The 24,081-nt window shown below is 46.1% G+C and overlaps 1 protein-coding gene across 6 annotated transcripts in view; it reads left to right on the forward strand.

Annotated features, from left to right (window-relative positions):
* Nucleotides 1-24,081, forward strand: part of ift80 (intraflagellar transport 80 homolog (Chlamydomonas)) — a 398,557-nt gene that overhangs the window by 278,519 nt on the left and 95,957 nt on the right. For all 6 annotated transcript variants that reach the window (XM_072474470.1, XM_072474472.1, XM_072474473.1 and 3 more), the window contains 4 exons: nucleotides 973-1,091; nucleotides 1,438-1,512; nucleotides 3,680-3,843; nucleotides 17,767-17,831. In XM_072474470.1, the coding sequence (XP_072330571.1) occupies nucleotides 973-1,091; nucleotides 1,438-1,512; nucleotides 3,680-3,843; nucleotides 17,767-17,831 (423 nt within the window). The remainder of the gene's footprint in view (nucleotides 1-972; nucleotides 1,092-1,437; nucleotides 1,513-3,679; nucleotides 3,844-17,766; nucleotides 17,832-24,081) is intronic.

Below are 24,081 nucleotides of genomic sequence, written 5' to 3' on the forward strand. Positions count from 1 at the left end.
TTGGGTATTTCTAATTGAAACACTATCAGGCTTTCACGTGTGCTTTGATGAGGATTCTCTCCTTGGATTCAAAAATAATTAAAAATTCCATTGTATGGGTATCACATCATACCCAACTGATAGAAAGCAGTCCAATAATTCTGACTGCTACTGAAATAAAGACGCTTGACAGAAATATAACTGGACACTGATGTTTCTGGATATTCTCTGTAATGAATTTCACTGGAGTAGTTGGTAAGAAAGAGATCCACTGAAAAAAAAATCATCTTGGAGAGTGAAAGCCATATGTATGGCCTGGAGTTCTGAATGGAATATATATGTAAAGTATAAATAGTAATATAAAATGAAATATTTTGAAAGTTAATAGTTATCATACAGACAAAAATCCATTATTCTTCAGTGATTTGCTGGCTGCAGCTGACAAAAATAGTCATTAGAGTGTCTCCTCTGCAGACTATTTAAATTTGTGCATAAAGTCAACAAAAGGATATATAATTTTTGTGCGGCTGTGCTACATCCAGCAGTAAATCTGTTAAAACTCATCCTTATAAAAATAAGTTACCAGGCAAAACTATAAATGCATATATCAGAATCAAATAAACGTTACATATTAATCATGTGCTTAATCAGCTGAAATTGACTGCATGCTGCCTCTACTCTATCACAGGCCACTTCCAAGTCTCATTACGTTATCATCTTAGTGCCATTTGCAAGTCATTTAATAGACTCTGATTTCTAATTAGATTTTGGTATTTTTGGAGATGTATGTGAAACAAAAGATGAATTTACAGGAACAGAGGAACATGGCAAGGCCATTTAGTTTATTCAAGTAGACCACGGCTGCTCTGTCAAGCATATTGGAAATAGTCATCCTTAGTTATTGGAGCCACACCCTAGTGAAAAATATCGAGTAAATAAAAAATTCTGAAGTGTGCTTTCAAGTAGTTAATTTTTGATTGTGTTTTGTAACAGGTACGAAATGTGTTGAATGATGCACTAGATGTCTTAGAATTCCGAGACCGGGTGATAAAGGCCTCGTTGTCCTATGGACATTTGGTGGTTGCAACCTCACTGCAGTGTTATGTGTACAGGTTATTAAAATCTTTTCTTTGAAAATATGCTTCATCGTTTGGCAAACTACTTTGGGTATCTTGTCAATTGCAATTCTCTTATGATACTTTTAAATCTCCGTGGTCTATAACATGATAATAATGCAAAAAAGATGTGTCAAAATAGATTTTTTAATAAAATTGAAGTTATTTTTGGCTCAGTTCCTCTTGAAAAAACAGCATGTTAAGCCAACTCTTTTAAAATGAGCTGAATGTTAACTGGGTATAATATATGATGTGCATTAAATGTGTTACACTCTGGTTTCTTTCCTAATCTCAATTTTGTCTATGAATGAATTTAAATGTATGTATTCTCTGTTTGTTTCAGTACTAAGAATTGGAATACCCCACTGGTATTTGACCTAAAAGAAGGTACTGTTAGTTTAATTCTACAAGCAGAGAGGTAAGAGATTAGCATTAATCTATTGGTATTTAATATAAACAGTACTTCCACATACATAAAGGGGAATTTCATTTGTAATTTGAATCTCCCTTAATTACGTAAAATTACACTTTGTCAAAAATCTGGAAAAATGTAATTATCATTCGAGCAGTTATTGAAACATTAATCAACTGTTTTGTAATTATTTAGCATGTGTTAAATATTATAGAAGCTACTTTGAAAACTTCTAATGCTGGCTCCTAAAGTGTAGGGTAGAGTCTTACACAGAGCGATACATTGGGCAAGATCTTGCTGATGGCACACCCTACCACGAGTTTCCCAGTGGTACGGGGTGGATTCAATGAGAAATCCCAATGACAGCAGCGGGACTAGAAGATCCCGCCACCAACCAACACTGGTGGGATACCTCCTGCCGCCGGGAAACGCATCGCAGGGAGGCTAGGGAATATCGCCCATTATCTCCAAACGTTTAATTTGTGATTCAAAAATACATTATTTGTTGTTGAAATCTCTATGAAATATTCAAAAAGATAGCTGTTCGTTGTTGAAATGTGCTGACCACAGAACATGTATTTCTTAGTTCAAAACAACTTTGGCAAAGGACTAGAAAGAAGCAAGTCTGATGATCTCGTCAGACAATGCTGCATGGCACAGCGAATCTCAAAGTAGCTCACAAATGGGTGGAATTAATAACACATTTTTAAAAAGTTAACCTTGTAGTATTGCAACTGTGCAACTAATTTATAGTAATAAATAAAAAGAGAAAATAGCAGGTTATTGCAGCACCTGTGAAGATAAACAGAGTTAATAGGTGCGATTTGATGAGGCTGTTGAATCCCGCAAGGGGCCTTTCGTGAGATTCACGACGCTCGAAACGCCTCACGAGATAAAATGGTGGGCAAGATCGAGATTAAATATTTAAGTGAGCCAATACGTTAAATTAAATCTATCTGTGTCGTATTCTCCTGGGGCCTGGGAAGTAACGGCCTGGCCTGGGAGACCTCGCCAGGGCACCGTTTGGCTAATTTTGACAATTGTGGACCAGGCATTATGGCAGCTGGGGGTCTCCCTGTCCGTTAGAGACCCCTGGTGGTCGGGCTCTGGGCAGGGTGGTATCTTCACACCTGCTGACACCCTGTGCCACACGGGCACTGTCAACATGCCAGAGTGGCACTCCCAGGGTGCCAGGCCAGCAGTGCCAAGGTGCCCAGATGCTGGGTTGCCCATGCCAGGGATTGGGCCTGCAGGTGCCATGCCCTTAAGAGGCAGCGTGAGCGGGGGGGGGGGGGGTGGGGGGCTTGATGTTGTAAGAAGTAAATTGGTACAATTTGGGAGTTCGGAGGCCCCGGTGGGGTGGCTGAGGGGTGTCGAAAGACCTGGGCTGCATTTAAAAATGGAGCCCTGATCCGAGCTTGTCAGTGCTGGAATAAATGTAAGTGCGGCCTCGATGGGTGTTCCTCGCTGAGGCTAAAGAAAAGGTTAAGTGCCGTTAATTAGCGATGTCTTTCTTGGTGCTGCAGGCGCTGAGAAACACCCCGCTAAATGTACCCAACACTGATCCATGATCCAAAGCCTGATGAAAGGTCACAGCCTGAAATGTTAAAACTGTTTCTCTCCACAGATGCTGCAATTACCTGCTGAGTATTTCCAGCATCTAATTTTTATTTCTGATTTCCCGCACCCACAGTATTCTGCTTTTTGTGTACTAATTATGGCGGAAGAGTGGTTAACACTCCTGCCTCACAGCGCCAGGAACCCGGGTTTGATTCTGACTTTGTGGAGATTGCACATTCTCTCTGTGTCTTTGTGGGTTTCCTTTGGGTGCTCTGGTTTCTATCCACAGTCCAAAGATGTGCAGTTAGGTGAGGTTATGGGATTGGGGCAGGGAGAGTGCACCTCGGTAGGGTGCTCTTTCAGAGGGTCGGTGCAGACGAGATGGGCCGAATGGCCTCCTTCTGCACTGTAGGTATTCTTTGATTCTAATTTAATGTTTGACTGAAAGCATCAGATGTTATTTTTTAATATGTCCAAAGCTTCTGTAACTTTATTACATTTAGTTCAGAGATAAGAAAATGGTAATATAAAATTAAGATTGCTCTATACCTTGATATATTTAATGTTTAAAAGTTTCAGAAGCTTGCATTAACCTCTTTACTTGTTTGTTCAGACACTTTCTTCTGCTTGACGGAGCAGGAATTTATTTGTATTCGTATGAAGGTCGCCTTATTTCTTCTCCAAAGTTCCCAGGGATGAGAACGGACATACTGAGCTCCCAGACTGTCTCAATCAGCAATGACACAATTGCAGTAAGAGATCAGGCTGATGACAAAGGTAGAGTATAAAAGCTATTATATTTGTAGGGAAATGTGCATATATTAATCTCACTATTGTTTAGCAGAAACATAATACATTGTATAACATCAGTCCTTTTATACAACACATGTACGTGCAAAATATTGTCCCATCCTACTTACACTTGCGCATACAGTTAAAAGATATCTTTGTGCAGTGTCAGAAACGTAAATGTTGATGACACTTTGGAATCTGGAAATTATGACCCAAATCTTCCAGTCAGCGTTGAAGCTGAGCGCATTGACGATGCCCGTGAAGACTACTGCGACCCAACCCATCAGCCATATCTTCCGATCCTGGCTGAAGCATTGAAGGGGTCAGCACAGTCACTTAAAGGGAAGATTGTCAGGTGCTTGAAAAGGCAGTAGAAGAGAGAACATGCCCCCCTTTCATAACCAGAGCTGCTATATTCGGGTTAGTCTTTCAGTAATTGAGTGAGTTAATGAGTGAATGGATAGGTGGGTAAGTGGGTTGTTGGATCAGAGGTGGTCTGGTCGGTGGGGAGTTATTTGGATCTGGTCAGGGACAAATGGTTGAGGGCTGATAGTTGGAGTGGGGGGATGGTCAGGAGGTTGTTGGTTGGTCGGTTGCTAACTGAACCAGCTATTAAACTGCGCAACATATCTTAGATAAGTATGCAGGTACGTTCTGCGTATCTGATCAAGTCCTTGCCCTGAACTCAGGGTCACAGACATACAGAGGGTCCTGGGCAGCAGGGAATGAAGGCCATTGGAAGCTTAAACTTCCCAGGCAATTTCCAAGTATGTCTGTGCATCAGGACCTTCACAGGGTCCTGAAGTCATCTCCCAACTTACACCCATCTTCAATGAGCCAGAGAAAGGAACATTTGAGCCTATGTTTCTTTCCTCTTTGAAATCAGCTATTGCATTAAGTAGAATGGTGTATTTCGCTCCTTCTCTTATGTGATTTTGAGTAAATATAAATACAACCAATAAAGTTATTCTGGGCTTCTCTTTAACCTCTGTACATTGACGTTTTTCCTTGTAACTGGAGTTTCGGCTTTCCTGATTCAAACCCTGCCATAACCCTTCCTTTTTCCGCTGCAGCAACTGTTTTACATAGCGCAGCCATGCCCAAAAATACCTTTCCCATACTGTGATTATAAAATTTGCCTGAAATAGAATATTCCTCCTTCATAGGACAAAGGGGCAAAAAGACCATTTAAGATGGTGTATACCCAGGTACCCATGCTAGTAGAGTATTCTAAAGAGTGAAAATATGTCAACAGTTCTTATGATTCTAACATTTATCACAGTATTCCAGGAATAAAATCGGTTAGAACAGAAAAATAACATACATGACTGGGAGCACATTGGTCCAGAATTTCCATGGAGTGGCAATCACGGTCAGATTGTCACTCCGCTCCTTTACATTTACCTTAGTCTGGAGCTGCAATCTTCTTTTACCCAGACTGACCCGGGCCTGGTGAGAAATGTGCAGCGTAGCTGTTTCCCAAGTCCTTTCTGTGCAGGGCAATAGTTTGAAGAAGTGAAACCATGCCCTCTTTTCATGGCGCGAGCTGCCATAAACCAGGTAAATTTAAAGGTACCAGCCACTTTAAGAAGCCAGGGAGGAGATAGGGGCAGTGTAGTCGGTGGGTGGGGAGGGTAGTTCTGTGGTCAGGAGTATGATCAGGAGGAGGTAGGTTGATAATAATAATCGGTTGATAATAATAATCGCTTATTGTCACAAGTAGATGAAGTTGGGGTGGTGTGTATTTGGGAGGTCCGGGGGGTGAGGAGGTTGGAGGAGTCAGTAGTAGAGTTACCCAGAAGTTAGAAATCATTTTAATCCTTCAATCCTTTCTTGGGTAGCTATTCTGTTAAGAGAGTTAGAAAGGTCCAAAGTATCCAATTTAAAATGGTATTTTGGATGGTTCCCAATACAGGGTAATTGCCCCTCGCATGTTTAAACTTCCCGGGAAATTGCCATGTAGTTCTTGTGTGGGGACTCCTGGGGGCAGGGGTGCTCCCCAGTACACCACCTAGGGTACCTCGAGAGTACGACCCTACAGGAATGGAAGATCTGGTGTAGTGTGTCCATAAATTTGAGCAGATTTATGATTATAAATAATGGGAAAAAATTCCAGTCACCAATGAATCAGTAACGAGGTGCATGCAAGCAGAATTAGTACGAGAAGCCTAAAATGAATGGGTAGAACATAAGGGCATAAGTCAAAGGGGCAAGAGTAGGCCATTTGGCCCCTCAAGCCTGCTGCACCTTCCAATATCATTCGGTGAGATTGTAGCTGATCTTGGCCTCAGCTCCACTTTCCTGCCTGTCCTCCATAACCACTATAGTTCAGAAAAAACTATGCCCAACTCTGCCTTGAATATATTCAATATCTTAGCCTCCACAGCTCTATGGGAGAGAGAATTCCATAGATGCACAACCCTCAGAGAAGAAATTCCTCCACATCTCTAAAATGGACAAGCCATCATTCTGAAATGATGGCCCCTTGTTCTAGATTCTCCTCATGGAACCTTTCTTCACTTAAGATTTAAAACATGGAATGCTTTAATCCTTAAGTGAAAAAATTCCCTGTCCTCCAACTTCTGGAATTTTAATTTTCAAGTTCAAAACCCTTCATGGCATGTTCCTCCTTATCTTTGTAAGTGGCTCTAGATCTGCCGCACTCCAAGATTTCTGCATTCCTCAAATTATCGCCTTGTACGATCCGGAAATCTCTTTGTCTCACCATTATCAGCTATGTTTTCAGTTGTCTAGTCCTAAGCTTTGGACAGCTCTGTGTCTCTTCACTTTCCTCTCCTTCAGAACTTTCTTCAAGCTCACATGTTTGGCCAAGTTTTTAGCCCCCCGTTCTAATAACATCTATCCTTCTATCATATGATTGTGCTCTGTATAGTACCTTGGGACATTCTTTCTACATTAAAGATGCTAAATATAATAGTTGTGCTGTTATTAATGCACAACCAGCACCAATACCATATTTACTCAAGTACTGCATCAAAAGATCCTCCCAGAGACGCAGTGTGGCTTTGGACCTTCCAGAGGAAACTGTAACATGGTCCTTGTTGCGAGACAAATGCAAGAAAAATGTTGAGAACAATACCTTCATTGCATTCATCGACCCAAAGAAAGCATTTCATTCATTACGTAGCACAGGGGGAAAAGCGGGTCTAGAACCTGTAGTGTGGGGGCTGCAATGAGGGCTCTTTTCAAAGCATCCACAGCATCTGCATGCTGCGGAAGCCATTCCCAAGGGGCTCCTTTCTTTAGGAGTTCCGAGAGGGGTGCTGCCTTGCTGGCGAAACCATCAATGTGGTTTTGGCAGTAGCCAACCAGTCCTAAAAACGACCGGAGGGCTGAAACATTCTGGGGAAGGGGCAATTTGGCAATCGAGTCAATTTTTTTGTGCTCGATCTCGCGTTTACCATGCGTGATAATCGTGCCCAAATATATCATTTTGTTTTCCAAAATCTGGGCCTTTTTGGGGTTTATTTTGCAACCAATTTTCTGTAGGAGTTCCAGGAGTTCGGCCAGAAGCTCGATGTGCTCTGCCTTGGTGTCTGTCTGTAGTAATAGGTCGTCCACATACAGGACCAGACATTCGGGACAAGAAAATTTTGATAATCCATTTGCCAGCTGTCGGTGGAAAATGGAGGGGGAGTTGTGGAATCCTTGTGGAAGGCATGTCCACATGAACTGCTGATTTTTAAAAGTGAAGGCAAATTTGTATTGGCACGCTTTTGCCAATGGAATGGACCAGAATCCATTACTGACGTCCAATACCGTAAAGTATTGTGAGTTGAGTCCCTGTTTGAGCATGGTCTCGGGACTTGTGGCTACAGTGGGGGCTGCTGCGGGGGTGACTTTGTTGAGTTCCCGGTAATCGATGGTCAGTCACCATGATCCATCGGGCTTTCTCACTGGCCAAATCGGGGCATTATTAGTGGAGGCTACTGATCTGAGTACGCCCTGCTCGAATAAGCTGTCGATCACTTTTGCGATTTCTCCCTCTGCCTCTTGGGGAAATCCGTATTGCTTTGGGGGTCTAGGGTCAGGTCCTGTGATTTGAACGGAACCAGTCATCCGGCCACAGTCGTGTTTGTGGGTCGCGAATGCTGTCTTGTGCTTCTGCAGAACTGCCCTAACCTGCTTGTCTGTGCTAATCGTGGTCGGGTCAAACCAAAATTCGCCGACTGCGCTAATCTTGTTGGTGTATTCACCTATTGTGAGCGTTGCGGGGGCTCTTGCGGATTTTGCCATTTTCCAAACACATTGGTTGACTGGATCAAAGGACAGGTTGTGGGAATTCATAAAATCGATTGCCAAAATGTGTTCTGCTGTGTGGGGCAGGTCGACTAAGACTATGGGGTGCTTGGTGGTGATGTTGCCGATTTGAATGGGTACAGGGGCTGTGATGTGTCCCTGTTGTGAGTGGCCTGTAAAGCCACTGAGGGCGATGGTGGCTGTAGTGGGCCACGTGTCTTTCTGGAATATGGTGGAGGAATTGATTGAGGTGCGGGACCCTCCTGTGTCACAGAGAAATTTGATGGGCTGTCCCCGTATCTTTGCTGCAACTACTGGTCGGCCGGCCAACAGGTACGAGGCACTTGCTCCCTGTGTGGATGGCGAACAGGGCTGCAGGAAGGATGAGTCAGCTGACCAAGGCGCCATGGTTCAACAGGCCATTCAAGGGGAGGGAGTAAATAGGCAAGTTGTAGTTGTAGGGGATTCTGTTATCAGGGGGATAGATAGTATCCTTTGTGAGCAGGATAAATAGTCCCACATGGTATGTTGCCTGCCCGGTGCTAGGGTGTGGGACATCTCTGACCGGCTTGAAAGGATACTGGAGAGGGAGGGGGAGGATCCAGTTGTTGTGGTCCATGTCCGTACCAGCAACATAGGCAAATCTAGGAAAGAGGACCTGTTTAGAAATTATAAAGAGCTAGGATTCAAATTTTAAAAAAACAGGTCCTCAAGGGTCATAATCTCCGGATTACTGCCCGAGCCACATGCAAATTAGCATAGGGAGGCAAGAATAAGGGAAGTTAACACGTGGCTGAAAGAGTGGTGTGGGAAAGAGGGGTTCCTTTTCATGGGACACTGGCATCAGTTTTGGGACAGGGGGGACCTATACCGTTGGGATGGTCTCCACCTGAACCGAGCTGGGACCAATGTTCTGGCGAAAAGAGTAAATAGGGTGGTCAATAGGACTTTAAACTAGAGATTGGGGGGGGAAGGCAAAGTCAGGGAACCAAGAGGTGAAGTAATCAGTGGAAAGCGTAGCTGCTTAGGAATACAAAAAAGCACGAAAAGACAGAACTCAGGAGAGGTTACGATAGTACCCATCTCACAAAATATGACACAGTGTATGGGAAGGCTCAGTAAACCAAGGTCCACCACACTAAGAAAACAAAAAGAGACAGTCAATAGAGAATTAAAGGTGCTATATTTAAATGTGAGCTGTGTACGGAACAAGGTAGATGAACTTGTGGCCCAGATTGTGACTGGCGGGTATGATGTGGTCGGCATCACACAGACGTGGTTGCAGGGGGTTCAGGACTGGCATTTAAACATCCAGGGATTCACAACCTATCGAAAAGACAGAGGTGGGCAGAGGGGGCGGGGTTGCATTGTTAATTAGGAATGAAATTAAATCAATAGCACTAAACGACATAGGGTCAGATGATGTGGAGTCTGTGTGGGTAGAGTTGAGGAACCACAAAGGCAAAAAAACCATAATGGGAGTTATGTACAGGCCTCCTAACAATGGTCAGGACCAGGGGCACAAAATGCACCACAAAATAGAAAGGGCATGTCAGAAAGGCACGGTCACAGTGATCATGGGGGACTTCAGTATGCAGGTGGACTGGGTAAATAATGTTGCCAGTGGACCCAAAGAAAGGGAATTCATTGAATGTTTACAGGAGGGCTTTTTGGAACAGCTTGTGATGGAGCCCACGAGGGAACAGACCATTCTGGACTTAGTGTTATGTAATGAGCCAGACTTGATAAAAGATCTTAAAGTAAGGGAACACTTAGGAGGCAGTGATCAGAATATGGTAGAATTCAATCTGCAATTTGAAAGAAAGAAGGTAGAATCAGATGTAAAGGTGTTACAGTTAAATAAAGGTAACTACAGGGGCATGAAGGAGGAACTGACGAAAGTCGACTGGGAGCAGAGCCTAGTGGTAAAGACAGTAGAACAGCAATGGCAGGAGTTTCTGGGAGTAATTGAGGACACAGTACAGAGGTTCATCCCAAAGAAAAGAAAGGTTATCAGAGAGGGGATTAGGCAGCCATGGCTGACAAAGGAAGTCAGGGAATGCATCAAAGCAAAAGAGAAAGCCTATAATGTGGCAAAGAGTAGTGGGAAGTCAGAAGATTGGGAAGGCTACAAAAACAAACAGGATAACAAAGAGAGAAATAAGGAAAGAGAGGATCAAATATGAAGGTAGGCTAGCCAGTAACATTAGGAATGATAGTAAAAGTTTCTTTAAATACATTAAAAACAAACGGGAGGCCAAAGTAGACATTGGGCCGCTCCAAAATGACGCTGGTAATCTAGTGATGGGAGACAAGGAAATAGCTGAGGAACTAAATAAGTACTTTGCGTCAGTCTTCACAGTAGAAGACATGAGTAATATCCCAACAATTCAGGAGAGTCAGGGGGCAGAGTTGAATATGGTAGCCATCACAAAGGAGAAAGTGCTAGAGAAACTAAGAGGTCTAAAAATTGATAAATCACCGGGCCCAGATGGGCTACATCCTAGAGTTCTAAAGGAGATAGCTGAAGAAATAGTGGAGGCGTTCGTTATGATCTTTCAAAAGTCACTGGAGTCAGAGAAAGTCCCAGAGGATTGGAAAATCGCTGTTGTAACCCCCCCCTGTTCAAGAAGGGAACAAGAAAACAGATGGAAAATTATAGACCAATTAGCCTAACCTCGGTTGTTGGCAAGATTCTAGATGATGGGACTGGGGGCATTCTGGCTAAGTTTGCCGATGATACAAAGATAGGTGGAGGGGCAGGTAGTATTGAGGAGGTGGGGAGGCTGCAGAAAAATTTAGACAGTTTAGGAGAGTGGTCCAAGAAATGGCTAATGAAATTCAACGTGGGCAAGTGCGAGGTCTTGCACTTTGTAAAAAAGAATAGAGGCATGGACTATTTTCTAAACGGTGACAAAATTCATAATGCTGAAGTGCAAAGGGACTTGGGAGTCCTAGTCCAGGATTCTCTAAAGGTAAACTTGCAGGTTGAGTCCGTAATTAAGAAAGCAAATGCAATGTTGTCATTTATCTCAAGAGGCTTGGAATATAAAAGCAGGGATGTACTTCTGAAGCTTTATAAAGCATTAGTTAGGCCCCATTTAGAATACTGTGAGCAATTTTGGGCCCCACACCTCAGGAAGGACATACTGGCACTGGAGCGGGTCCAGCGGAGATTCACACGGATGATCCCAGGAATGGTAGGCCTAACATACGATGAACGTCTGAGGATCCTGGGATTATATTCATTGGAGTTTAGGAGGTTGAGGGGAGATCTAATAGAAACTTACAAGATAATGAATGGCTTAGATAGGGTGGATGTAGGGAAGTTGTTTCCATTAGCAGGGGAGACTAGGACCCGGGGGCACAGTCTTAGAATAAAAGGGAGTCACTTTAGAACAGAGATGAGGAGAAATTTCTTCAGCCAGAGAGTGGTGGGTCTGTGGAATTCATTGCCACAGAGGGCGGTGGAGGCCGGGACGTTGAGTGTCTTTAAGACAGAAGTTGATAAATTCTTGATTTCTCGAGGAATTAAGGGCTATGGAGAGAGAGCGGGTAAATGGAGTTGAAATCAGCCATGATTGAATGGTGGAGTAGACTCGATGGGCCGAATGGCCTTACTTCTGCGCCTATGTCTTATGGACCTATCCCAAAGGGTGTCGCAGACCCAACTGGGGGAGCCCGAACACCGTCAGTCCGTTCCGTTCAGGTCCGTCTGATCTGAACGGGTGCTCACACTATGTATGGGCTCTGTCCTATTCTTATTCAGAGTGCCTGCCTGCTGGGCTCTCTGTGGCTTTCGTGGGGCATTGCATTCTCATGCAAAGTGTCCTAACTTTCCATAGTTGTAACACTCCTGTGGCTTTTGTGGGGGGCTGTCCCTGCCTTCGTTCACCCATGCGGGGTTCTGGTGCGTTTTCACCGCTTGGATGTCTGCTTCTGCCTGCTGTTCCTCTGGTTTCCTAACTGCGGGTTTGTTTTGTACAGACTGCTCCCAGGCGCAGGACAATCTTTTTAAAACCCATTTCTCATTGTGGGCTTCCTCTGAGGGGTCATCATTCGTACAGGCTTTTTGTCCTGCCTCTGGCATGGGAGATAAGGGTGTGGGTCCATTTGGCCATACCGTCTTGGTACAAATGGGCGTGTTCTAAATTTCCAAAAACTGCTGTGAAATGAATCCACAGGCGTCCAGCAAATGCTGTGGGGTGTTCTGTCTTTTTCTGCCTGCACTTATTCACTACGGGGTCACCTCTGTTGTAGCCAATTGCGTCTAGGATCGCTGCGTGCATTTCTGCAAGGGTGCCTCCTCCTACATTCTGTGGGTCGGGAAGGGCTGCTACGACCGAAGGGTCTAAGCTCAAAACTGTGAACTTCATGTGCTCACACTTGTCCAGCCCGTACATGGTCGCCTGCTGCTTTACTCTAGCAAAGAAGTGGTGGGGGTCTGAGGTGGGAGGAACGGTGTGATTTTCTCGCACGCGTCCCGTAATTGGGTCACGGTTAAGGGAGTGGTATAAAGAAATTTGGTATCTCCGTCCGATGTGACTGTGCGGTGGGTGGTTACTGGGTTCATTGGTGCCTGAACTATCTGCTCTGTGGGGGGTTGGGGCGCTTTTCTCTTCTGGGGCTTTCCTTGTGCACATGTTCCCTGAACATACCTATGCGCAGTCTCATTTAATTCTTCCCAATCCGGGCCGTCTTCTGCATCTAACTGGGATCCAAAGGTGCTCTGGAATCCATTCTGAACTGAAAGTAAAGACTGCAGTTCTGCAATCTGCTTCCGGCACTTTGCATGATCTAGTGAGCTTTGTCTGTGCTCCATGGCGGTAGCATGGAGTGCTCGTAATGCTGCTTTCAGGTTGCTACACTGCCTTTGCAATGCCTCTACCTGTTTCTGTTTCCTCTCTTACCAGGACTGCACGTTGCGAGTCCTGATAGGCCTTTTCGTACTGTGTCTGGAAGCTGCTTAGGTGCGCCAGATAAAACTGGTGTGCCCACTTGGCATCATCCACCTCTCCGTCCTTTGCTGCTAACTTCCTTTTTAATTCTAGGTTCTCTTTCTCTACCTCGCTCACATCGACCTTGCTCATTCGATGTGTCTCCTCTATCTCTTTACGGAGCGTCCGAACAACCTCCTCTGTGCCTCGCAATTGTGCCAAACAGGACACGATTGCCATCGGCTTGCGAGCTTTTCACAAGCTTTTCTGATGAATTTCGCTCAGGTTCTCCCACCAAGTATGTCCTTTACCCCCGGGACCTGTTTGCTCATTTTCACAGAATTCGCATCCTTTCCCTTTGAGGTACTTTCTGATTTCCTCTTCCCAAACGAGACACTGTATTACTCTACTGCTGGTCGCTGCGACCACGCATTCTTCGGGGTTCATGAGGCGTTGCATTGCCTGCATTACCATCTTTCCTCTCTGAATACTTCTCTTAAAATTTGGAACGAGGGGTATTAAGGCGGTGCTGTAATTACGGGTATGGCTTTCGCTATTTTCCGGAATACAAACTCCCGACAGTTTTGTCGCAACAAAAATCTATCAGTTTACCTTATAGCCCTGTTAGTTACACATGCATTAACACACTTCCGAATTATGAGGATTGATCAGAACTGCTTGAACGCTTGTGGTTTTTCTGTTCCCAATTGGATTTCTAATTCAAATTTTGGGTTCTCCCGGAGTGGTTAAACCACTTCTAGATCGGGTCCCGTCAGGATGTCGCCAGTAATATGTTGCTAACTTTGGTTGGCTCTTAATTCGTAATTTGCTCTGTTTGATTAATCTTTGCTCTCGAGTCGTCAGGTATCTTTATGATACCGCCACGAGGTTCAAGTTCAAGTAATGATCAATAACTCAACACACCAATTAGTAAGATTCAAATCAAAACACATTTATTATACACAGTAAATCACTACTCATGCATAAACAAAATGAAATGAAATGAAAATCGCTTATTGTCACAAATAGGCTTCAATGAAGTTACTGTGAAAAGCCCCTAGTCGCCACATTCCGGCGCCTGTTTGGGGAGGCTGGTGCAGGAATTGAACTGTGCTGCTGGCCTGCCTTGGTCTGCTTTCAAAGCCAGCGATTTAGCTGTGTGCTAAACCAGCCCCAACTCTACTTTTTAGATTATTCCTATCACTAAAAGGCCTATACTTAGCTTCGGACTGGCCCACCAGGTATGGGGAACAAATGGCCTTTCGTTCAGGTCCTGAGTCTGCAGGATTCAAAAGCTGGTATGGACTGGTAGCTAGGAGCGCCTATAGCGTAGCGAGCGTTGACTTGAGACTTACGTTCTTTGGCGGTAGCTGGACAGGTCACTGTCAAGGGTTGGTTCGCGTTGCTGAGTGACCCTGTCAAGAAGGACGATTTGAACTTGGGGGCTTTACTTTATAGTCCCCAGGGGCTTCCCGCCCTTCAGGGCGGACCCCGTACCTGGTTCCAAGCGATTGGACTGCGTTCCGATCACTTGGATCGATTTCTCCAATACTGGAGTTGTTCTCTGATCGCTGGGCGATCCCTAAATGTCCGTTGGCCTTCCTTTGTCTTGACCCCTGCTGGCGCCGAGGAGTCTGGCTTGGCTTTATTCACCTAAACTGTTGAAATTGTGCCTTGGAATTGCTCATTACTATGCAGGTGGCTGCTGGTTTCAGTGCTTTCTGGTTTCTTACAAGTTTCAATACACATGGGGCGTCATTCTCCGACCCCCTGCCGGGTCGGAGAATGGCCGTTGGCCGCCGTGAATCCCGCCCCCGCCGAAGTCTCCGGGACCGGAGATTGGGCGGGGGCGGGAATCGGGCCGCGCTGGTTGGCGGGACCCCCCGCTCAATTCTCCGGACGGGTGGGCCGAAGTCCCGCCCAGAAATTGCCTGTCCCGCCGGTGTAAATCAAAGCTGGTATTTACCGGTGGGACCAGGGGGGGGGGGGGGGCGATCTGACCCCGGGGGGTGCCCCCACGGTGGCCTGGCCCGCGATCGGGGCCCACCGATCCGCGGGCGGGCCTTTACCGTGGGGGCACTCTTTCCCCTCCGCCTCCGCCACGGCCTCCACCATGGCGGAGGCGGAAGAGACTCTCCCCACTGCGCATGTGCGGGAAACTGTCGGCTGCCGCTGACGCTCCCGCGCATGCGCCGCATTTCCGCGCCAGCTGGCGGGGCAACAAACGCCATTTCTGCCAGCTGGCGGGGCAACAAACGCCATTCCCGCCAGCTGGCGGGCCGGAAATCCCTCCGGCGCCGGCCTAGCCCCTCAATGTTGGGGCTCGGCCCTCAAAGATGCGGAGCATTCCGCATCTTTGTGCCGGCGCGATGCCCGTCTGATTGGCGCCAGTCGGCGGACATCGCGCCGTTGGAGGAGAATTTCGCCCCAGATTTCTGTATTTGCTAGTCTTTGCCTGTGTTGGCTGAATTTTCCTTCAGCCTTTGCGGTTCTCCATTTTAAGTCGGGAAGTGGCCAACCCAGGTGGCTACAGTATTAAATACCACCTAGGTGGAACATTCTTTGTCTCTGTGCTGAAACTAAACTGACCACCAAAACATATATGATCTTCAGTTCGTGGGTGACCACAGTGTCGTTGCCCACTTTGCACCAATTCTGCAAGCCACTATCAATCTCTTCAATTCTGCTTACAAGACACTTGGCCTATCCTGAAATGTTGCCAAAATAAAACTCCTATATCAATCCACACCTGATCGGCCAAGTATTCCACATCCATATGTGTTGAAGTTGAGTCTCTAGAATATGTTGAGCACTTCCAATATCTAGGCAGCCACCTCTCTTAAAGGGCCATCATTGACCAGGAGAACCATCACCGATCACGTGTGCCAGCTCAGGCTACTACAAACTACAATAGTGAGTATTTTACAACAAAGACCTCCACAAATCAACAAAAATTCTAGTGTATCCAGCAGTTGTTGTCAAATGACCTCCTTCTGTATTGTAACCATTCCATGATTCTGTCTTGTAAATTTTGATCATTATATGGTGCAATCGTGGTGAAATGAATTTTTCTTTAGAATTATCTCAGGCTGAAGGTAGCGGGTAATAACATGCCTTTTGTTAATGTTCATGATAAGAGTTCCTGAAAATCTCTTTTTGGGGTAGGAAAAGTTGCTTATTTGATTGTAACTGCCAGCAAAGAACAGATGGACTAATTCCTGCCTTTCTTGGACCATAAAAAAAAATATATTTCCTTGGCCATTGTTTGAGAAGCTTCCAGGAGATTTATGCAAACTGCTGGCATGTACATTGTTCAGACTCTGGGGAGTTTTATTCCAAAATTGCCAGCTGTATGCTATGTGTGCCATAGAACTTTGATTTGTATAATTTATTGAGGCTTCCATCTGACTCCAGAAGCTCCAAAGCAGATGCCAGCCCTGCAGGCAAAGCACCAGTAGAGATCATACCACACCACTGGCAAGGGACAACTTCATATATGGCAGTTGTGGTCGACTTTTCCTTTCCAGAATCGGCTTTCATGAACTAAGTTCTAAGGCTGCATTCCCATCAACTCAAGCTGATGAAAGGTTGCCAATCACCTCACCACTTGATTCAGATTGGTGTCTGGGATACCCTAATAAAGGTCCTTCGGTAAATTGTCACAGTTTGGGGTGGGGGGGGGGGGGGGGGGGTTGGGGGGGGGGTGGGGGGGGGTGGGGGGGGTGGAGTGGTGGGGTGGGGGGGGGCCTCCGTAGTGGCCTGGCCCACGATCGGGTCCCACTAATCGGCGAGCCGGCCTCTCTGTCCCCCGGCCTCCTTTCCACCGCGCTTGCTCCTGTAGCCCTGCGCCATTTGGAGTCGGGGCCGGTGCTGGGAAGAAGGTCACTGCGCATGCGCTAGTTGGCACCGGCCCAACTGTGCATGCGTGGACCCTGCGGCGCCGAGTTCAGGCCGGGATCGGCAGCTGGGGTGGCGGAGGTCACTCCAGCGCCGTCCTAGCCTCCTGTGGGCTGCAGAATGGGGTCCCGGAATGGGTGCCGACGCTGGAGTAAAACACTTCCGTTTTTACTCCAGCGTCGGCACTTAGCTGCCCGTTGGGAGATTCCCGCCCCTTGTATTTCCCCATAATCTTCCATGACAAATAAATACTTTGGAGAAGGTGAAAAGCAAGACAATAGAAACAATTCTTGTAAATATTTTTACAATCTATTGTTTCGCACATATCCAACTTTGACATTTGCATAGTTTATGAGATTAATTCACTCGAAGAATATTTTCTATTTCTTGAGATGAACATAAAATGTAGGCTGGAATTTTCCAGCCTTTCACGCCAGCGTGATCTTCGGTCCCATCAACGTGAACGGACAATTCAATGACTCGCCGGCCCCAGCACGGGTTCCATAAAGTTAATTTGTTTTGTGAGTTATGAGATCATTTTCATGAATGAAGTTAATTAAATATTACATCATGTAATAATGAAAATGTTAGCAAAACTCAGGCCGAGCAGTATCTGTGGAAAGAAAAACAGTGAACATTTTAATTCAAGGACTACTCTTCACGACTGTAGGAAGGTTATAGGTTTTGAGGAAGTGAAGAGGAAAAGGGGGTGAGGAAGAACAAAAGGGAAGGTCTGTGCCATTTTGTATCCTGTAAACATCTTGCCAGTATGTTCCTGAATTTCATAACTATGTATTTTGTGTTCTCGTTTCAGTAATTTATCTTATTGATGCACCCTCTGGGAAACCCTTCAGTGATGGAAAGCCTCTTGTTCACAAGGTATTTGGTTGTGATGAATAGAAATGGATCACTTGGACTTTACTTTCAGCATATCGTTCAATTTTCTCCACTTAACAATGGCTTTGTGTGGGATGTTTTGCATTCTAACACGATACGTTGACCCTCAAAACAAGAGGCAATAGGTTAGTGAAGAACAAAATATAGAGTGATGGGAGATGCAAACTAACAGAAAATAATATATGTAATGAAATATACCTTTGTTATTTTGTGGAAAACAAGTATTCTATTCCAATACATATTATTCATATCAATTACATCAAATAATTGCATGAGTGTTAATGTGTGGATGCGTATGCATGGTATTTTGCTTGGCATGTTCTCAGTCCCATACAACAGAGGGAAATCAGGTGGGAATTATATTTGCACGCACTGCCATTTGATTTTTCTCTGGTCATATTTCTGTCATATATTTTATGTCAACTTTTTCCATTTAAAAAATTTCTGTGACCTGGATTTTGTGGTAAAAATGATGGTGGTGCTATAAGTGCTCAACATTACTAAAGAGCTCATCAGGCAACAGTTTCCAGCCACTTTTAAGTGCTGGAATTAAGTGCAGAAATCTGGATGCTTTCTGGGTTATCCTGTCCCTCTAAAAGCCATGGAGTAAGAATATCTCGCCAAGAAACTCAACGTTTGAAAAACAGGGAAAGGCCTGAAATTGCAGGACGATGTGATGGATGACAAAACCAGCAACCTTTATTTATATAATACCTTTAATGTAGCAACACATCTCAAGATGCTTCAACAGATGCTTGATGAAATCAAATATCACACCAGACCACAAAAGCAGATATTAGGTAAGATGGCCAAAAGCTTGGTCATAAAGGTAGGTTTTATGTAGTATCTTTAAAGAGGAAAGAGCAGTCAAGAGGCAGGGAGAGAATTTTTTTTTAAAAATTACTTTATCAGAGTTACAAAGCCAGAGCTCAGAGTGTGGACAGGGGCAAACCCTTAATCCAGCTCCTTGCCGGCTCCAAAAACCAATTCAAATTGAATCTAATTCATGGTCCCCACAAGAGAGACATACCAGATCCAGGCATTACACCTGACCTCACACTCATCTTAGCCAAAAGGCCGAGAAGCAATGCAGGGAAAGAATTTGATAGTCTAGGCAACTGAAGGTGCAGCCACTAATGCTGGTGCGATTAAAATCAAATAATAATTATTATTATGAATATGCTGAAGAGGCTAATTAGATGAGTACAGATCTCTCATTTGTTGGGCTGGAGGAATTACATAGATAGGGAAGGGCCATTGCCATGAAAGGATTCATAAACAAGGATGAGAATTTTAATGTAGCACTGGATGTCAGGTAAGTGGAGGAGTTGGAAGGTGATGGTGCGGTAAAGTTTGAGGTCAGCAACATAAATGTGAAAAGTAACACTATTCAGATGATGTCTCCGATGGGCAGCATGTAGATGAGAAAAGGAGGGTCCAAGGATTAGGTCCCTGGGGGTCACCAGAGGCAGGGGGCAGCAGCAGGAGGAGGAGCCCGTGCAAGGGACATTCTGGCATAGATAAGACATAAATAAAAACGGAACTAGGTGAGTGCAGTTCCACCCAGTTTAGGCATTTTAGGAGAAGGATGGTGTTAACCCTTTCAAGGGATTGAGACAGGTCTTTTTTAAAAGTACTTTATTCAAGGCATTTTAATATAAACAAACAAAAGCAGAAGAAAAATCGTAAACGTTATAGATAACCCACTCCACCCCCTGCTCCCCCACTATCAGCCCCTTCTCCCATCCTGCCATCCCCATTTTAACCCCCTACTCTCCCCCACCCCCCATTTTTGCTGACCCCTCAATCCTCCTTAACAAAGTCAATGAACAGCTTCCACCTCCGAGCGGAAGTCAATAAACAGCTTCCACCTCTGAGCGAACCTAGCAACCGACCCCCTCAGGACAACCTTGACCTTCTCTAGCCTCAGGAGTTCTGCCAGGTCGCTCACCCAGACCCAACTTTCTGAGTCGCTCCATCCAAGCAAGATCTGTCTCCAGGCTATCAGGGAGCCAAAGGCCAATACATCGGCCTCTCTCACCCACTCGACTCCCAGGTCTTCCCACATTCCAAATATCGCTATCTTTGAACTCGGGGCTAACTTCACCCCCAACACCTTGGACATAATGTCAGGAACCCTTCAGCTTTGGACATGCCCAAAACAGGTGGACATGATTCGTGGGCCTCCCCGCGCAATGCCCACATGTCTGCCCCCTTGAAAAACCTACTTATCTGTGTTACCATCATATGTGCTGTATGAATTTAAACTGAATGAGGCTTAGCCTCGCGCACAACGAGGACGCATTCATCCTCCGCAGGGCCTCGGCCTACGTCCCGGCCTCCACCTACCCTCCCAGCTCCTCCTCCCAATTATGTTTTATATCCCCAACCCAGACCCCCTCCCCACGTGCCGGGGCTCCGGCTCATATAATATCATGTCTCAAACACGCCATTCACCCTTTCCGGGTCCAACACCCACCCTACCCATCTCGTCCTTTACTCTGCAAATCTCCCTCACCGCCTCTTGCTTCCTCAACTGGTGGGCCAGCATCCTACTCACCATCTCACTGTATTCATATACTGACCCTCTGGAGCTGCCCCACCGCCTTCCCCATGGACACTAATACAAACTCCATCTGGAGTCTCTGCCTCTCATTCAACAGCCGTACCTCCGGGGTCTCCGACTTTCTTCTGCCCACTCTTGGAATCTCATCTACCAGCCTCGTCCTCTCCGCCTTCTCCTTACGTGTCCGAATTACTCCCAGAACGCCTTGATCCACTGCAATTCGCATACCGCTGCAACCGGTCCACATCAGACGCCATTTCCCTGGCCCGACACTCATCCCTAGAGCATCTCGAAAACAAGGACTCCTACATCAGACTCGATTTATTGACTACAGCTCCGCCTTCAACACCATAATCCCAGCCAAGCTCATATCAAAGCTCCAAAACCTAGGACTTGGCTCCCCACTCTGCAACTGGATCCTCAATTTTCTGACCAACAGACCACAATCAGTAAGAATGAACAACAACACCTCCTCCACAATAGTCCTTAACAACGGGCCCCCTACTCTACTCCCTGTACACACACGACTGCGTGGCAAAATTTGGTTCCAACTCCATCTACAAGTTTGCTGACGATACGACCATAGTGGGCCAGATCTCGAATAACGACAAGTCAGAATACAGGCGGGAGATAGAGAACCTAGTGGAGTGGTGTAGCGACAACAATCTCTCCCTCAATGCCAGCAAAACTAAAGAGCTGGTCATTGACTTCAGGAAGCAAAGTACTGTACACACCCCTGTCGGCATCAACGGGGCCGAGGTGGAGATGGTTAGCAGTTTCAAATTGCTTGGGGTGAACATCTCCAAAAATCTGTCCTGGTCCACCCATGTCGACGCTACCATCAAGAAAGCACAACAGCGCCTGTACTTCCTCAGGAAACTAAGGAAATTCGGCATGTCCACATTAACCCTTACCAACTTTTACAGATGCACCATAGAAAGCATCCTATCGGGCTGCATTACAGCCTGGTATGGCAACTGCTAGGCCCAGGACCGCAAGAAACTTCAAAGAATCGTGAACACCGTCCAGTTCATCACAAGAACCTGCCTCCCATCCATTGACTCCATTGACACCTCCCGCTGCCTGGGGAAAGCGGGCAGCATAATCAAAGATCCCTTCCACCCGGATTACTCACTCTTCCAACTTCTTCCATCGGGCAGGAGATACAGAAGTCTGAGAACCCGCACGACAGACTCAAAAATAGCTTCTTCCCCACTCACCAGACTCCTAAATGACCCTCTTATGGACTGACCTCATTAACACTACACCCTGTATGCTTCATCCGATGCCAGTGCTTATGTAGTTACATTGTATATGTTGTGTTGCCCTATTATGTATTTTCTTTTATTTCCTTTTCATGTATTTAATGATCTGTTGAGCTGCTCGCAGAAAAATACTTTTCACTGTACCTCGGTACACGTGACAATAAACAAATCCAATCCAATCCAAACCACCACCTTGAGCGCCTCCCACTGTGTGGCAACTGTGACCTCCCCCATATCATTTAGCTCCACATACCCCCGGATGGCTGCCCTCGCCCGCTCTCACACCTCATCATCCACCAGCAGCCCCACATTGAACCACCACTGCGGACGTAGAGCTCTCTCCCGATCCATTTGCAAATCCACCCAATGCAGCGCGTGGTCAAAGACATCTATCGCCGAATACTCCAAGTCAACCACCCCAACGCCTTATCAAGTACAAAAAAGTAGATCCGGAAGTACACACTGTGCACGTGGGAGAAGTATGAAAATTCCTTCGGCTTTGGTCTCACAAACATCCATGGGTCCACCCCCACCCATGTGCTCTGTGAACCCCTTCAGCTCCTTCACCACTGCTGACACCTTAATCGACCTCGGGCTCAACCTGTCCAAATTCAGCTCAATAACCGTATTAAAATCCTGCCCCATGATCAACCAGTGCAAGTCCAAGTCAGGAATCTTCCCCAGCACCCACCCCATAAAGTTTACATCATCTCAGTTTGGGACGTAAACTTTTACCAAGACCACAAGCAACCCCTCCAGCCTTCCACTCACCATCACGAACCCCCCCTCCCCCCAAGTCTTCCACAATATTCTCCAACTCTAATGCCACGTGCTTATTCACCAACACCTCCACCCCCTCGTTTTCATATCTAGAGAAATCAGAAAGGTTAAATAGCAATGGGAAGGTTACTTACCTCTGTAACAGTCACATAGGAAGTCAGTTATAAGGGAGGGTTGCAGCAGATGGACTCAATTTTAGTGACAAGAAACTCCATGATCTCATATTCACTAATTACTCGCTAAATAAAGATACTCACCAAACTCGCTGGAAAAAAGTTAGAGCTTATCCATTCCTAATATGCTTTTAAACCCTTCAGTTATTGGCAAATAACCTTGATGGCTCTGAAATTTAACTTTCCAAATATGGAGTTTCAGTCCTTCAGATCTTTCTCTCTCAACTTTTTCTCTCATCTTAACGCAATCTTTCCCTCTCTTTCTTTATTTTCCTTTCTATGCATGATTCGGCATTAAATTAATGATTTGAACTGACTTTCCCTGGTTCAGTCTCTGCCCCCATTAGCAAAGATTCTTCTGTCTAATAGTGTTTCGACAACCTAGGCTAGTGCCCACTTGACCTGGAGTCGCAACACAAGTGAAATTGGACGTTATGTTAAAATACTTGAGGATGGGCCATTATCAACTGTCTGATGTTAAAGTAGAACAATGTACAATGGGGCAGACGTCCGGTGGCGGCAATGAGTGAGTGAGCCGCACATTCGGAGGCTCTCACTCCGGCGGGATTTGAACACCTGGTTCCCCGGTTTTGCGGGACTGTGGAGCGCTGAAAGGACGGCCACGGGGGGCTAAAGAGCGAGCAGAGCTGCATGGAACTGCGGGAGAGCAGAAAGCAGCGCAAACGGGAGAGGAAGGGACAAAGGCAAGGTGCAGGGGCAGCTGACCCGGGAGCAAAGATGACGGACCTCGGACCCGGCGATCCAGCAGGCGCTGGGAAACATGCTGCAGGTGATAAAGAGAAGTTTTGAGTCGTTGAAGCGGCATAACTTGGACCCACTTCAGAAGGCAGTGGATCAGCTGAACCAGAGACTTGATGCCCAGGACGAAAAAGTTAAGGAGCTGGGAGAGGCGGTGGAGGAGCAGGCGGACGTGCAGACGATTGCTGTGCTAGAAGTCGACGGGTTGAAGGAGGGACAGAGTAGAGGAGCTGGAAAATAGAGCCCGTAGACAAAATCTGAGGATCATCGGCCTCCCGGAGTGGGCGGAGGGAGCTGATGCCACAGCGTTCGTGGCGGACCTGTTAATGCAGCTGATGGGGGCTGAAGCCTTTCTGCGACCGCCGCAACTGGAGGGGGCACACAGAGTACAGGCGAGACAGGTGCGTCCGGGGGTTACCCCCCCGTCCGATGGTGATTAGGTTCCACAGGTTTGTGGAGAAGGAGCGGGTGCTGCAGTGGGCAAAGAGCACTAAGAGCAGCACGTGGAATAACAGTGTCCTTCCCATTTACCAGGACCTAAGCCAGGAGGTGGCCAGGCGGCGAGCAGCCTTTAAACAAGTTAAGGAGGTGTTGTTCAAAAAGCACGTGACGTTTGGTCTGCTCTTCCCGGCCCGTCTTTGGGTTACGCATCAGGGCCAACACCACTACTTCTCCGAGCCCGAAGAAAC

The sequence above is a fragment of the Scyliorhinus torazame genome, chromosome 14 (assembly GCF_047496885.1).
Source record: "Scyliorhinus torazame isolate Kashiwa2021f chromosome 14, sScyTor2.1, whole genome shotgun sequence".
Taxonomy (NCBI): domain Eukaryota; kingdom Metazoa; phylum Chordata; class Chondrichthyes; order Carcharhiniformes; family Scyliorhinidae; genus Scyliorhinus; species Scyliorhinus torazame.